General features: G+C 38.7%; 1 protein-coding gene and 2 non-coding genes across 4 annotated transcripts; 1 reads left to right on the top strand and 2 right to left on the bottom strand.

Annotated features, from left to right (window-relative positions):
• Window positions 1–107: 107 nt before the first annotated feature.
• Window positions 108–10,313, bottom strand: znf839.L (zinc finger protein 839 L homeolog). 2 transcript variants are annotated; one of them, XM_018230569.2, is made up of 8 exons: window positions 9,805–10,311; window positions 8,641–9,339; window positions 6,640–6,837; window positions 5,892–5,984; window positions 3,131–3,280; window positions 2,692–2,802; window positions 2,483–2,600; window positions 108–1,912 (listed from the first exon to the last, which is right to left on the bottom strand). In XM_018230569.2, exons 1-8 carry the CDS (start codon window positions 10,165–10,167, stop codon window positions 1,215–1,217), a joined length of 2,430 nt encoding a protein of 809 aa, XP_018086058.1. In that variant the 5' UTR covers window positions 10,168–10,311; the 3' UTR covers window positions 108–1,214. The 2 variants fall into 2 exon arrangements, with proteins under 2 accessions (XP_018086058.1, XP_018086059.1); XM_018230570.2 differs by lacking the exon at window positions 2,692–2,802 and having other exon boundaries at window positions 9,805–10,313.
• A 243-nt stretch (window positions 10,314–10,556) lies between these two features.
• On the bottom strand, window positions 10,557–10,630 carry trnai-aau. Its single transcript has one exon. It is a non-coding gene; the product is annotated as a tRNA-Ile (tRNA).
• A 4,409-nt stretch (window positions 10,631–15,039) lies between these two features.
• On the top strand, window positions 15,040–15,112 carry trnak-cuu. Its single transcript has one exon. It is a non-coding gene; the product is annotated as a tRNA-Lys (tRNA).
• The last annotated feature ends 227 nt before the right edge of the window (window positions 15,113–15,339 follow it).

Here is a 15,339-nt window from a genome sequence, read left to right as displayed (position 1 = left end):
AAACCCCTATATAATCAAAGTAATTTTGTAGTTTACTAGTACAGAAAACCAGGCCTTATTATAGGAAGCAATACCTATTTTCATGAACAGAGACTGTGGAGTCAAACAACTGAAAAACATTTAATATTGAATAACATTTTGCAGAATGGAACAGAGGAGTAGGAAAGCGTGTAAGTAGCAGAATAAAATGTAGACAGTGGCTGCTCAACTTGTTTGTGATACAGAAGGTAGCTTGAAATTTGAATATATTTAGACAGATACAATATTCATTCTACTAAAACGAATCAAAAAGCTTTCCACAAAACATGTTCTGCAACTAGCGTGTCTTGCCAATGGCCTGTATACACATAGAACTCCAAACCAATTTTCATTCCATAGGACAGCAGGTGTGTTTGCACTTTATTGTAAGGGTACAATTTCCAAAAAACTGCCAGTGTAAAAAGTGTTGTTCTTAAGTACTTGTGCTTTCAGAAGTATACATATTAACAGAATGTCGAGAGGCTAAAGAACACTAAGGTCATTAACTGGTTAGTCCTTTGGAACAGTTTTAAAATCCAGACTAAAGCTTCTTCAAATTTGTGAATTTCTTTGAATATTTACATGAACAATGTAAAAACTTACAGAACTGCAAGTTATCGGGGCATGGGTTCAGTCCATTGTGTGTGTGAATGGGTTTTACCAAGTGAAATAAATGCAGACTGATGTGATTGAGACTGGATGGGATATATGTACAACATAAATGCAGTATAATGGACCACACTCTCAGCTTGTCTAATGTGAGCAAATTACTACTTCATGTCATGTGTTGCACCCAGGAAGCAAATTAATCCTGGGCTTTGCTTACAAAGATAAAGTAGCAACAGGGTATTTAACACAATAGAAATGCAGTGACCTAAAATGCAGGGAGAGGGGCTGGCTTGAACAGAGCATGTTCACACTGCACTGCAGGCTTAAATGGCTCCAAACAAAACACCGGATGGATAGTTATGCCTTTCAGCCTGCTGTATGAGTCTAAGGGGCTGCAAAAATCGAAGCCAACCTTTAAGTTTAACAACATCATTTAGTGCAAATTGTTATTTAGAAAGATTAAACTTTGTATAAACAAAAAAAAAAACAAAAAACTCTGATATAGGCATTTTACAAATAAATTATACATTTCCAGTGTAAATCTATAGGAATTCCCATAGCTTACATTTATATAAAAACCAGAAAAATCAGTTTGTCTCCATCTGTAACATTGTATCAATGGGTTCGATGTGCATGGTGGTTGTACCTGTATTTGTTAGTATGATGCTCTCTGCCTGATATTCGTAATTAGATAGGTCAACTCCTTCTGTATTAGGTGGAATGGTCTGCTCAGGCAAGACAATCGCATCTGCACCACAGGTTAAACTCATACCACTCTGGTCAGCATTGTCATGTTCTACAGTACATTTTCCATCTATACAAGAGGCTTGAATGTTTATAATATTTGTCTGCAAAAGTTGAGCTGCATGTTCATCTTGGAAGGCCTCGAGCATTTCAGTTTCAGATTCATTTAAGCAAACTGTTTCTTCACTTGTTATTGCCTCAGTAGTCACTGGATTGTTCACAGGGTCAGTATGCACTTCGCCATGAAATAAAAGCCCAGATTTATCCTGCTCACAGACTGCCAGATCCAAAATTGATGTGTGGGTTACATTTGAGAGGAAGCATTCAGACAGTCCAGGGTCTATAAGACTGTTTCCACTATCCTTAGATGAAACAGGATCTTCAAAATCATTAATATGTGTGCCCACAGCATCTTTTACGATTTCCTGCAAACTGCAGTTTACCTGAGATTTAAGGCTGGACTCTGAAGTATCTGGTGAGACTGCTTTAATCCAGTAATCAGATGAAGGCATGGCTGTAGAATCAGGGTGGCAGCACTTACCTAGATGTTTTTAAAAGTACAAAACAAGCATAAATTATATATTTTATCAATAATGTACTCACATTTTATGTATATTGTACACTGTTTTACATAATAATCAGAATTTACATTTTGTTCTTAAATACATCAAATTTTTAGCTGTCTCAAGGATATCTTACTCTCATTACCAGCTATTACAACACTTATCTCCACAATAATAAGAAGGTAGCCTGTTAATTAAGCTTGTTAGATGCAGATGGTGTGTTTTGCTTTTTGGCGCACTGTAAAATTGCACAATCTGACTGAACTGCAGCTCCCACTGAAGAACAATGAAGCAGACAGTTATAAGGCTGATAGTAGCAACAGTACCACAAACATAGGAAAGCAATCAAAACTGTTCTACAGAGAGTGAGAAGGCTAGCTAAAATGTTACCTAAGCTCATGTATAAGTCTAGTACGAGTTTGCTGCTAGTCTTCATAGTTATTTTTTACATTTTGTGGGATTTTTTATTTTTTTAAATTGGCTCCTTATTCTGTAGCATTGTTTTTACCTTCATGAGCATAGATTACAGATATGATAAAAGAAAATACCATTTGCATCAGTTATACTGGAAAACTTTTCGCCAATTCCACCTTCATTCATGGATTCATTGACATTTCCTTCCATTCTTGGAATCTTCGCTGGGGGGAGCATCTCTTCATCTGAGCACTGCCCAGGAGAAAAAGTAAAAGAAAACGCTTGTGAGGGTATGCCAAAAACAGATTAGGCATTTACAATTAGTGTCTTAATTGGCTCATACCTCTGGCTTGTGTTTTTGTTTAGTTTCAGAACGAGTCTTACTTTCAGATGTTAAATCAGTGGAAGGATATTTTCCAGTTATGTCTCCTTTAATACCTAATGATTCAGCCACCTCAAAATAAACGCAATAAATTATGCTAAAACTTAAGGTTTTTGAACTTATAATGGGCAGTTTTACTATAGAAATGCAATTACAATAACACATGATAAACCCAGAGCATCACTATTTCTATATACCTTTATTTTAAAATAAAAAAATTGGGATGATTCTGGCCATATCCACCATGGTCATGCCCAGTTACACACACACACAGACACACCACTGATCAACATTAAACCATGCCCACATTGCTATACGCCCCAATTACAGAATATTTTACTTAAGGACAATCGGAAGGTATGATAAAACAGAATTCTTGTTTCAATAATCTTTGTCTCACCTTATAATCTTTGATTTCAAGGGGTACTTCAGCACTCTCAAGAGTGTTAGCGACATACTCCTGAGCTAGGAGTTTAACCATGGAGTGCAATTGCTCAAATTCTTTATAGATGAATGGGAAAGAGGACTTGCCTGGTTGATCATCTTCAACCTTCAGAACAAATGAAAATGTAAATTACAAAGGGAAGCATCATTCAATTAGCAATGAATCATTTAAAATAACCAAAGACAAATTATTTCATACAATTGGGTTATTTTCAAACAAAACAGTACATTCTAGTATAGTCACATTAAAAAATGAAGTTCATCCTGTAAGGGTTAACAGGTGTCATTGGCACTGGGTGTTCTCCATCTCGCCTCTTGGTTTTTGTTCTACTGGAGGTAAAGGTTGCCATAGACTATAAAATCCACTCGTTTGGCGAGGTCTCCAAAGTGACTGTTAAAATTCAAACACAATCTAAAGGAAATATCATTTTTCACATAATTTCTGTCTAAACCTACTCCAAAAAGAGGTTTTATGAGAACCAAAGGAATAAGCTGAAATGAACAGAGGAATACATTTATTTACGGACATTCACTCCCTCAATATCAACACAAGCACAGAGGTTGTGTTCTTTATTGCTTTTGTCCTTACGAAGACCACGTGATGGTCAAAATGCATAGGGCTAATTATTTTATGTTAACTTTATTGATGTAAATAAAACTGTATATTTTTGTGAGATAAGAGTATGCAATCCTCCTTTTTTTTATTTTGACCATTTACATTTGGGGACTCTGATGGGGAGCACCTCACATTTGTGATTTTGACTGTGCGTCTTCCACCCCCCTTTTTCTATTCATTGTGGAACTATAACTCTGCTGACAGTCTGTCTGGCTTAAGGATTGAAGGTAGAGACTTAACTGAAGCAATTGGATTTACTATTAAACTTGTGTCAATGCTGATTTGATTAAGACTGTTACTAAAAGTTATTAATTTGAGGTATTTGATTCCATTGTTCAGGAAGTACATTAAAGAGATACTGACACCTGAAACTAAACTTTTTTTTTTACATCTATTATAATATTGGCTTTGCAAGCTACTTCTAACTTTGCCATAAAGTATTTGCATGATGCTTTTACATTACCTGCCTGATCCCCCATGTTCCTGTATGAGGGGGCTGCCATATTTGTGCAGCAGGAGTCCGTTAGCATTAGAAACTGTAACTAACAGGCTGAGATGGGACAATCAGGTTGGCAAAGTCAGAGTGTCAGAGAGTCAGGCTTAGGAACTTCAACTAACAATTATATACAAAAACAAACCTCTCAGCAAAAAAATGATCAACATGACCTATAGGTAACAATCAATGTAAATTCATATGCTAAAATTCATTTTTTAGTGTCAGTATCACTTTAAGGAGTTATGTTTCATCTAATATAGAAATAACATCATTCAAAGAGCCTTGCCTGGTCTGAATTACTAATACCAATACAGTTTTGGCACACTATTCGGTTTATTTAATGTTTACGTGATTTTCTAGTAAACAAAATATGGAGATCTAAATTACAGAAAGATCCATTATCCGGAAGACCCCAGGTCCCAATCATTCTGGATAAAAGGTTCCATACCTGTACAGTCACATAAAAAAGTTCATCCCATGCCAATTTGTGATTTTGTACAACATACAGATATTTCCACATGTTGACAAACTTTTATGTGGTGTACTTACTTTTTCATATGACTGTATATATGCATAGGTTATACAGAAAGCTGTAATATATTTGTACATTACTGAGTAAAAGCTGACACATGGCTTTGTCTGTCAAGATAAACTGAATATAGTATTTATAGAATTCAAGAACCTTTGGCATTATATTGCACCAGCTAAAAAGTACATATTTAATTTTATACAGTTACTGAGACTCAATGAATCCTTGCTTTCTATCTTTCAGTCATAGACCATTTTTTTCAAAATCAAGTGGGCAACATGTCTCTTAAAGGGAGGCAGTCTTCACAAAATATATACGGTATATATTTTAGTAAGGCGAGACTAAACTGGCAGCTGTATGTATGCATCAGGTGAAATATGCCTGCAGACATTTGAGGAGATAAATAAGGCAATGAAAACCAGGAAATCTGCTTCATTGTACAGGTATGGGACCTGTTGTCCACAAATTCCTACCTACTACTATAAAACCATACTATAAAATCATATAAATATTAAATAAACCCAATAGGCTGGTTTTGCTTCCAATAAGAATTCATTATATTTAAGTTTGGATCAAGTACAAAGTAATGTTTTATTAATACAGAGAATTTTTTTAAAAATGTGGATTATTTGGATAAAATGAAGTGTATGGGAGTCTGCATAATGGGTTTCCGGATAACGGATCCCATACCTGTACCAGAAAAAAAATGTAAATAACCTTGTGGATTTATTAGAATCTAGGCCTGAAATCCATCACTTACATTCATCTCAGCATGCCAACATTTCATATTGATAAAATTTCTAAACTGCATACTAAGCATGCACGCTTTTACGCATGTGTAATATGCATAGTGGGTAATCAGAAACCACAGCCTGGAAGGGAGGGCTACAGGTCAATACAGGTTCCAAAACTTTAAAAATAAAAAAGCTCCACAACTTTTCTTTTGTAACTGCATATGCAGTAATGGAAATGGAAAGTACTAACATCACTGTTACCACTGTTCTGTCCAATTATAAATGTACATGTTCATTTGTGAATCTCGTGTCATTTTAATGTTTTAATTAAAGAATACTAACCTTTGAGAGCAAAAAATCATATACACTGACAAATTTTGTGAGACATGGTAGAACCAGTTCCTTTAAATCTCCTTCTTCATACTGCTGGAGAAACTAAAAAGAAACAAAGGAAGGTCACAGACATTAGCAACTGTTGATATAAACTTGCTATTTTACAGAAGGCTGTATTTCATCAAACATATGTCTCAAATGTATGAAATGGAATATACTAGTAAACGAAGAGCCTATTCTTATTAGATTATACTAGAGGAACAGAGTGATGCTGATCTGCTAATAGCTCACCCAATGCAGTGAATTTCAAATCAACCTGAGCTGCTCTGTAACCCTGACTGCACTGCATATTAAGCCTTGTGCTAGTTAAATACTGACACCAAATATAAAACCTTTTTTTTACATCTATCATACTGTTGTCTTTGCATGGTATTTATCATTTTGCCATAAAAGTGTCTGGGGGGAGGAAGGAGGGGTGTGTGTATAGTAGTAGGGGGTAGGGTTTTTTTTATCAAGGGTTTGTTCCTCCTTTAAAGAAACAGACTAGAAATTTATAATTGCTAACAGTTTGCTCTTTGAAAAGTATGCATTACTAAAAGTTAGTGGCCAGATTAAACTGGCTATCCATATCCAAACTGTGCATCCCAATGGAACATGTAGCTTCTACTTAAGTGAAACATTTTTTTTTTTTACAGAAAACAGCAAAATATATTGTCCTAGAACATCTAAAATATAGTAACAAAGGCTTTCTACGAACCTCTTTAAATTTAGCTGTTTTTAACTGTATATCAGAATATGAAGATATACTATTTAGGGATTTTTTTGGGCGTCCAAGTCGTGCTGCACATCTTCCTGTTCTTCGCGGTCGCCCTCGGCTTACTGGTCCCTTTGATAAATGACTTGGTTTTGACTTCTGAGTGTCAAACAATCTCTTCTCAGCTTCATTCCCAGGTGGCTAAATAAAGGAAGAAATATGTTACATTCTCTATTCAACTACACTATGTAGAAAGCAAAAGGCTTATTCTAATGGGATGTACTCAACAGTGTGGTGTATTACTAACAAACCGAAACAAATTAACTTAATATAACGTTGCCAGTTATATAGGGACAATTTGTAACCAATTCATCACTAAACTCTAACGTTTAAGACCTGACACTGCACAGGGTGCTCCGTGAAAAAGTTACTAATTGATACAATTTTCAGTGTGGTTCCGGAGGCGTGTTCACGTGACAGCACAGGGAGTCTGATTGTTTCCTGGCAAAAATTGGGATGAGTGCTCGCCTTCTTGTGTCTAATTGGTGCATATTGGGACAATTTGCAATTATTGTTTTTGGGGTTTTTTTATTTAGTTTTTTGTGAAGCAGCATTCAAGTTTGTAATTCCAGCAGCTATCTGGTTACTAGTGTCTAATTTACCCTATCAAACTGGCAAAGGTTTGCATGAAAGACTGGTACAACTACATTGCAGCCTCACAAAGCAAGCGGTTTTTGGCTGCCATTTCAAAGCTGGAAAGATGCAGAAGGCAGTTGTAAAAAAAACTAAAAATGATGACCAATTGAAAACAGTTTTAGAATAGGCCATTCTAGAACATACTAACTTGAAGGTAAGCAACCTCCATAATGAAACACTGGAATTATGCTCAGCAGGGCCACAAATGTTTCAGCTAATGAATTAAATTAAAACCTTTCCCAGAGTAAACCAAGAAGACATGAGGTGGTGAAAGACTGAACTTTAAACTTTAGTTTAAACTTATGAAAAATCAAACCTCCCTTACTGACATCTGGCCTTCTCATTCAAACACCCTGTCACCAACCTGGTCAATGCAAACCGAGCGTAGGATGGAAAAATAAATGATCAGAGGTTATCTTTGGTCAAAGGTGCATATCAAAATAACCAGTAGATCTAAGGCTATGGGCACAAAGGCTGAAGATTCTGGCTGTTGTCAGCGGAGTAATTTTGCAGGCTGTAAGAAGCAGATCTGCTTAGTGCCCCTGCTCCATTGATTTGAATTAGGGATGTACTGAATCCAGGATTCGGTTCGGGATTCAGCCTTTTTCAGCAGGATTCAGCCAAATCCTTCTGCCTAGCCAAACCGAATTTACATATGCAAATTAGGGGTGGGGGAAATTGCGTGACTTTTTGTCACAAAACAAAAAAGTAAAAAATGTGTTCCTGTTCCCACCACTAATTTGCATGCGGTTCGGCCAAAACTTTAGCAAGGATTCGGGGGTTCGGCCGAATCCAAAATAGTGGATTCGGTGCATCCCTAATTTGAATCCAATCAGCCTGTGTGCAGTCACACACAGCGGAGCTGAAGTGGAGGTCAGTATTTGGGTTGACCTTAGCCTGTGTGTGACCGCACACAAGCTGATCAAATTTAAATCAATTGAGCGGGGGCACTGAGCAGATCTGCTTCTCTCAGCCTGTAAAAATATGCAGACTGACAACAGCTTGTGTGCCCATAGCCTATACAGGCCTTTGAAATTCAAACTTAGCCCCACCCTTTCAACTTCCAAATCTCTCTATTGGCTAATGAGGCTGTCAACACATTATGAAAATGAGAAAATGCTAGAACTTGTACAAATTCAGTTGCCTATATCTCTGGCTCTAATGATCATTTTGACATGCGGTTTTCAGTGAAGGTAACCTCCAATTATGCATTTTTATGCTATCCTCAGTTTGCCTTTACCAATTTACAGCGATCACAGTAAATGTAATTAATGATGTGTTAGAGATACCATCGCTCCTGTGCCTTACCATGGAAACATTTATTTCTGAGGACTGCATCTGCCCATGAAAAGGATAAAGTCTGTAGTGCCGTAATAATCCTCCTTTTCCCATGTAAGACTTTTCACATGTTTCACACTGAAACAATGTATGTTTTACTGTAAAACTCTGGGAGGCAAAAGATACATGCTCTGTTTTACGGTCTTCATCTTCTCCACTAAGTTCTGAATAATCATCAGAATCTGAAGGACTGCTGTGTGCCAAAGTCCCAGTCTTAATAAACTTGTAATCTTTTGCTTTGTGCATAGGAGGTCGTGAAATGCGACCAGAACGGGTTTTTATTTTTGACTTTTTGCACTTGTCTTTCTTCTGTAGCTTCTCGGGATTGCAAGACACCTTTTTTTTACTCATATTCTTTGCTACTGAAACAGAATAATTCTGGCTTTTCAGTAAGGTCACAGGATTTACGGTTTTCTTATTAGTGTCCTTATTAGTGTCCTTAGCTTTAAGAGTTTCTGAGAAGTGCGGCTGCTGAACAAGAATTTGGATAGCAGAATCTAACCCATGTTTTATTTCTCCATGTTCAGCCCTTGTCTTTAGTTGAAACACTCGCAAATTTGAGTTCTGTGAGTGCAAATTCACTTGAATCTGTGTTTCCTGATCAACAGCTTGGTCTGCGGTCTTCAGTTGTTGAACACTTGGCATTTCAAGTTGAATTGATTTCAGCAACTGAACAGAAATATTAAAAACCAAATTAGCACACAACAGGTAATAACATTACAATTAAATTGCACTTAAGAGGTGGAAATATATATATATAGATATAGATATATATATATATATATATATATATAGATATTTGTTTGTTTGTTTTTTCACACAATTAGAAACTTCTTTATCTGCCACATTTAAAAAATCTGCATGGAACTAAAGGTCTCTAGTATTCTCTATTCATCCCTTAAGGGGTGGGCATTAGAACTTTTAAACATTAGAAAAAGGAGAAATTAGTAAAAAATCTCTGCATTTTGAACTAAGCAAAGGGCTATTTAATAGAAACTATTGCAAGTCTGACTAAACAGTAGAATCACCTACATGTAGATTTGGTCTTCAAGTAACCTGATTAAAATAAAAAAAATGTATGGACAATTACAGAATTGTGCTGGATATACTTCAGATTTCAGCCACTGTGATTACCTGGCGTGGCAGAGAGCTTTGGTTGAGTTCCCCAAGAGCAACATGCTGGGCTGCAGTCTGAAGCTGGCGAGCCGCGTCTTTTATCGTGGGGCTCCCCTTAGTGATGTTAAGAGAAGAGCGGACTAGCGCAGCGTCCTTGACTATCTCACTTCCTTGTAGCAGACTCCCGTCGGGTTGCAAGTAGTACACCTCTGCCGCCTGCGTCATATCGCCAACAACTTCATCTGTGAAGCACTGAGTAAGGGATTTCTCTGCTACGACTTCACTGCCCAGCTGAACATGCAAGTATCCACACTCTTCCTCAGGACCAGGCGCTAACTCCGTCGCAATAGAGTAGTGCTGCTGATCCGCCATACTTTCCATGCTTCCAAAACTAACCCAGCGAATATCCCTCGCTGAAAACTCGCTGGCGGGAAAGCGGAAATAGAAAGAAGGTCACGGCGACGGGATGTACGGTGGCGGAACAGGAACATTTCGCGCTGAGCGTTTTGCGTCACTGGTGGTACTGCATGGGAGGGCGCTAGAAGTCTAGATTGTCTGTAGGCTGTAGCTGTCACATGGTAACTTGTGCTAGTCAGGATAAACAAGGGAGCCGACTCTGATTCACCAGTGAGGAGTAATTTGCAATATTACAGTTTGAATACCGCAGATTGATTATTACCGGCGGGCAACTGTACAGTTAGCAACGTTTGGATTAAAAAAAAAAATTGAAAAAACAGGTAGTTTATAGTGGAGGAGAATTAAAACATTTGTGGCCCGTACGGGGATCGAACCCGCGACCTTGGCGTTATTAGCACCACGCTCTAACCAACTGAGCTAACCGGCCAGTTGGGGTGTATTCTAATTTGTATTCATTGGTAGAGCGCTATATGGCTACTGTAATCCCAGTTGGAACCTGAGAGTAGATTAAAATGTTATTAGACTTTACTACGTAGTGCTGATATGTTTATTAAGTAACCTTTTATAGAGATTATTTCACCTTATTCCCTGCCCCACTGGAGTTTGCAATCTAGCACATTCAAACACACCTGGGTCAATGTTATATCTGGATCTAATTAACCTGCCTGCATGTTTTTGGAGTGTGGGAATAAACCTGAGTATTGCACTGCTGTTCCCACACACTCTCTCTCTCCAAACACTTTTTTTTTTAAATTTTTTTATCAGTCCCCCACCATTAATTTCCCCCCAAAAGAAAAGCGACAAGTGAAGGGGGATGACAAGTAGGGGGTGATGGGGGGTGGCAACAGATGACAGGAGTGATATGCATTGGTGGTAGGGTTGCCACCTTTTCCAGAAAAAAATACCGGCCTTCCTATATATTTATCTTTTTTCCTTATTAATAACATTGGGAACAAACATACCGGCCAGGTTGCAACCCTAATTGGTGGCTGTACATCACATTGGAGCTTCCTCAGGGGCCTCACAGGCATAATTACCCACTAGGAGTATAATGCAGGCAGTATTGGTCTGGCATGTCCAGGCCCACCACACACCACCACAAGTGCCCACCACTCCAGGCACGGAGGCCCCCACACTGGTATGAATTCCTCCGGTACACCCCCATCCCAACCACGTACCTCCACGTTGAGCCAGGTACTTCCTCTTGCTTGAGGCTGCCTTTTGTGGCCATGTTTGTTGAATCTCGACGCAGGTCTGGGGTGGAGGGGCCCACTGGGTTTTTCCCTGGTGCCTACCTAGTTCCTTACAATAGGACAGCAGGAGTCAACACAAACTATGTATTTCAGACACAGAAAGTGACAGAAGAGGTTAATTCACCAAAAAAAACAATGCAAGGTCCCTTCACATGAAGACTTTTTTTTCGAAAATATACAATTTAGAATAATGCTCATTTTAACAAGGCATCAATGCTACAGTCCCTCTTTCTCCTTTACTTTAAATGCAGAAAGCTGCTTTGTGCAATTTGTAGCTATTTATTGTAATACCTAGAATGTGTTTACAGGAAAACTATACCCAGGAAACTGGATTTGTGGAAAGGCCACCAAGGCCCGGGCCTAGGGCGGCAGGATTTTAGGCGGTGGCATGCTGCCCAACCACACCCACATTGGTTCAGAAACACTGGGGATGCAATAGTTTTTTACATTTCTTGTGATCCAATCATAAACTTTCCTAGCCAAATGTGTCAATGGGTAATCCTAGATAGAAAATTGCTATTTTAAATACTAAGAACCGTCCTATCTTTAGCAAAATAGCACTGCCACACAAGCATTTTAATAGAAACTCCAAATACTTCAGTTCAGTTTCAGCCTTCAAATCCTTCAATTAAGTTATACTAACTGGCATCCAGGAATCATTAATATGTCAGGTGAGTTATAGATCAACAACAACTTCTCTACTTGTGTTGATACTGTGGGAATGAATGCCAACAAAAAAAAGTTTATTTTAGTTTATCCCTTTTGTGCTCTTAAACGCACTTTTTGAGTAGCTTTAGAAAGAAATTAAGCAACTAATTATAACTCCTTTAGATTATGTTTGAATTTCCAACAGTCGCTTTTCTCTGCCTCTATGGCAAATGTTTATTTGAAAATGCATATTTTTCTCCTTCTCTCATTTAAGCATCAATTTTATGTAATGGATCTCAGATCAAATTTTTGTAGTTATCTCTCACCCGCTCTCCTTTGCTATAATACATACCTGTCTTTGCGTTCTCTTTATTCTGCTGTCCCTGTCAGCATTAATCATAAAGTCTCTCAATTGAATTGCCACTCTCTCTCTTTTTAAATGGTTTGTTCAATATTTGCATAATTCTACAAATGTTATACTTATAAGCAGACTTCAGCTCAACAAGTGGTTCAAAGACCCAAAGTGACTATAACTGTCTATGCACTGTCTTTGCAATTTATTTAATCGGCTTAGATTCCCTTTCAATATGTTTCACTCACTCTTTTCACATAAACAACAAAGGGAGGCTAGATGTACTCAGAAAAATCCCACACAAGCACAAGCCAAACATTCTTTGCACATGGTGGTTGGAAACTGGAGTACCTGAAGGAACCCACACAAGCATGGGGTAAATATAGTTATAGAGTACCAGGAGGAATCCCACAGAAGCATGGGGTGAACATACAAACTCCTTGCACGTAGTGTCTGGCAACCAGAGTTTCTGGAGGAAACCCTCACAAGCACAAGGAGAACATACAAACACATTTCAGATAGTGGTTTGAAACCAGAGGAACTCAAGACTTGGTGACAATATACAAACTCCTTTGAATGCTTCAACCTTTGTCTAAAGGTGGGCCAAAAGACAAATATTTAATTTAAATTCTATTAAATAAAGTCCCCTCTAATGCAGTAATCTGGGTATGAAGGTGATTAGGAATATACCAAGGAATGTGATTCAATCCCCACCCATCGGGCACAGTGGGCGACCTTCAGCATTAGTGCTTAGATTGGGAGCTGCTGAGCTGTGCCAGGTAATAAGTAGGATGTGGGGTGGTACAATTGGGGGGACCTTGAGCAAATTTTGCACCAGGGTCCGTAAGTCATGAATGTTACAGCAAGGAGTGCTCCGGTGAGGTAGATTCATGTGTAGACTAAGGTTCCTACCTTGTATACTGGGTGCCAGATGTCACTGTATGCATGGGCTATCAAAGCCTGTATTTATGGGTGGCTCTGTTTGTTTGTTTATGTAGCTGACATGACATTCAGGTGCTTTATAGGCTGGGGATAGCTATAGTTCCACACACTGAACAGTGTTAAATGAGGGGCAAAAATTATATTTATGGACAAGCAGAGAAACACTGTTATACCAAGATGACAGCACAACATAAATTTATCTGACAAATTGATTTTTGACATCAAGTTTCCTGTGTTCACTTGTTTCCTGGTCTGAAAGTGTGAATTATCACTCACATACTATTGTATAGAGTAGTGCTGTCCAACTTCTGTGGTACAGAGGACCTGACTTTTCTGACCTACATGGTGCAGGACCGATAATGGTCAATGTTGACCATGCCCTGTTTTAAAACCACACCCACTTTAATCCACAACCATGTTACCACGAGAACTTTTAAGACCATGTCCACAGTAATGGTGGTAGCACACTAAAAAACAGATGGCCTCCTCCTCCCCTGTGGATAACACACAATCCCCCCAGCACATGATTAAACACACTTTTTGTAGCCACACCCCATGTCCATTTTACAAAATTTGGCAGGTTATGAAAGAAACACATTTCTGTGTTTTTTATGTAGGGATGCACCAAATCCAGGATTCGGTTCGTGATTCTGCCAGGATTCGGCCTTTTTCAGCAGGATTCGGATTCGACCGAATCCTTCTGCCGGGCCGAACCGAATCCGAAATTGGCATATGCAAATTAGGGTCAGGGAGGGAAATCACCTGACTTTTTGTCACAAAACAAGGAAGTAAAAAATGTTCTCCCCTTCCCACCCCTAATTTGCATATGCAAATTAGGATTCGCATTCGGTTCGGTATTCGGCCGAATCTTTAGCGAAGGATTTGGGGGTTCGGCCAAATCCAAAATTGTGGATTCGGTGCATCCCTATTTTTATGTGTTATTACAGTTTCGCTAATGAAGGTGAATTGCCCTTTAATCTGCAAGTCACAGTTTCTCCAAGAGACTTGCTTATCTTAAATTGTTACAATTGCTTATGTGCTTATCTTAAATTGTTAAAAAAATATCCAAGTTCACCTGGCACATATTCTAGGCTCTCTGGCAAAAGCCAATTAAGTTAGAAACTTTGTATCTTTTTCTGGCTGTTCAGTGCAGGAGATCAAAAAGAAAGTCTGGACATTTCAGTAACAATCCGGGACTGGGGGTTGAGCAGTCAAAATCGGGACTGTCCCGCAAAAACGGGACAGTTGGGAGGTATGATTACTGTACTTGGCACAGTCAGAGACACAATGCTAATACCCCTACAGCAGTTTGTGTGAGAAGCGAACAATGTGGGCACGTTCAGAGGTGTGAACAGTACAGGGTTTAGGGTGTGAACAATAGAGGTGAACAAAGCAGGGAGGATTGCATGTGAGAACAATACAGGGGATTAAAATGTGAATTTGAGGTTTAAACAATACAGGGGCCAGTTAATCTCTGTAGTGATACCTATTAAAGTTTACACAAGGTAAGCAGCCACAGCAGGCAGACTTTCACGTGGGGGCACAGACCATATGTGGCACATGGGGTACAAGTTTATCAACAGGGGTAGAAAACATTATAGTACATTGAGTACACACTCATTTTGAGGCTCCCTGTGTAAAGCCCGGCTAGCTCAGTCGGTAGAGCATGAGACTCTTAATCTCAGGGTCGTGGGTTCGAGCCCCACGTTGGGCGACAATTTTATTTACACCCTCACGTCAAGAATTCATATAATTTATCGTAATTGACTTTTCTAACTGCTATATTCTACATTTTAGGGATAGACAAGGAGAATAAAATGTATAACTGCAGTTCTGATGACACTCTGGGGCTGGTCAAGCAGGTCACTAGCTCATATCTCCGCCACTAGCCCCTCATGTTCCTGCTTATTATATACCCAAGCCAAGTCTATCCTCTCCGCA

This window comes from Xenopus laevis, chromosome 8L (assembly GCF_017654675.1).
Source record: "Xenopus laevis strain J_2021 chromosome 8L, Xenopus_laevis_v10.1, whole genome shotgun sequence".
Lineage (NCBI taxonomy): Eukaryota > Metazoa > Chordata > Amphibia > Anura > Pipidae > Xenopus > Xenopus laevis.
Note: the sequence above shows the minus strand (reverse complement) of the source record. Positions and strands in the feature narration are given on the sequence as shown.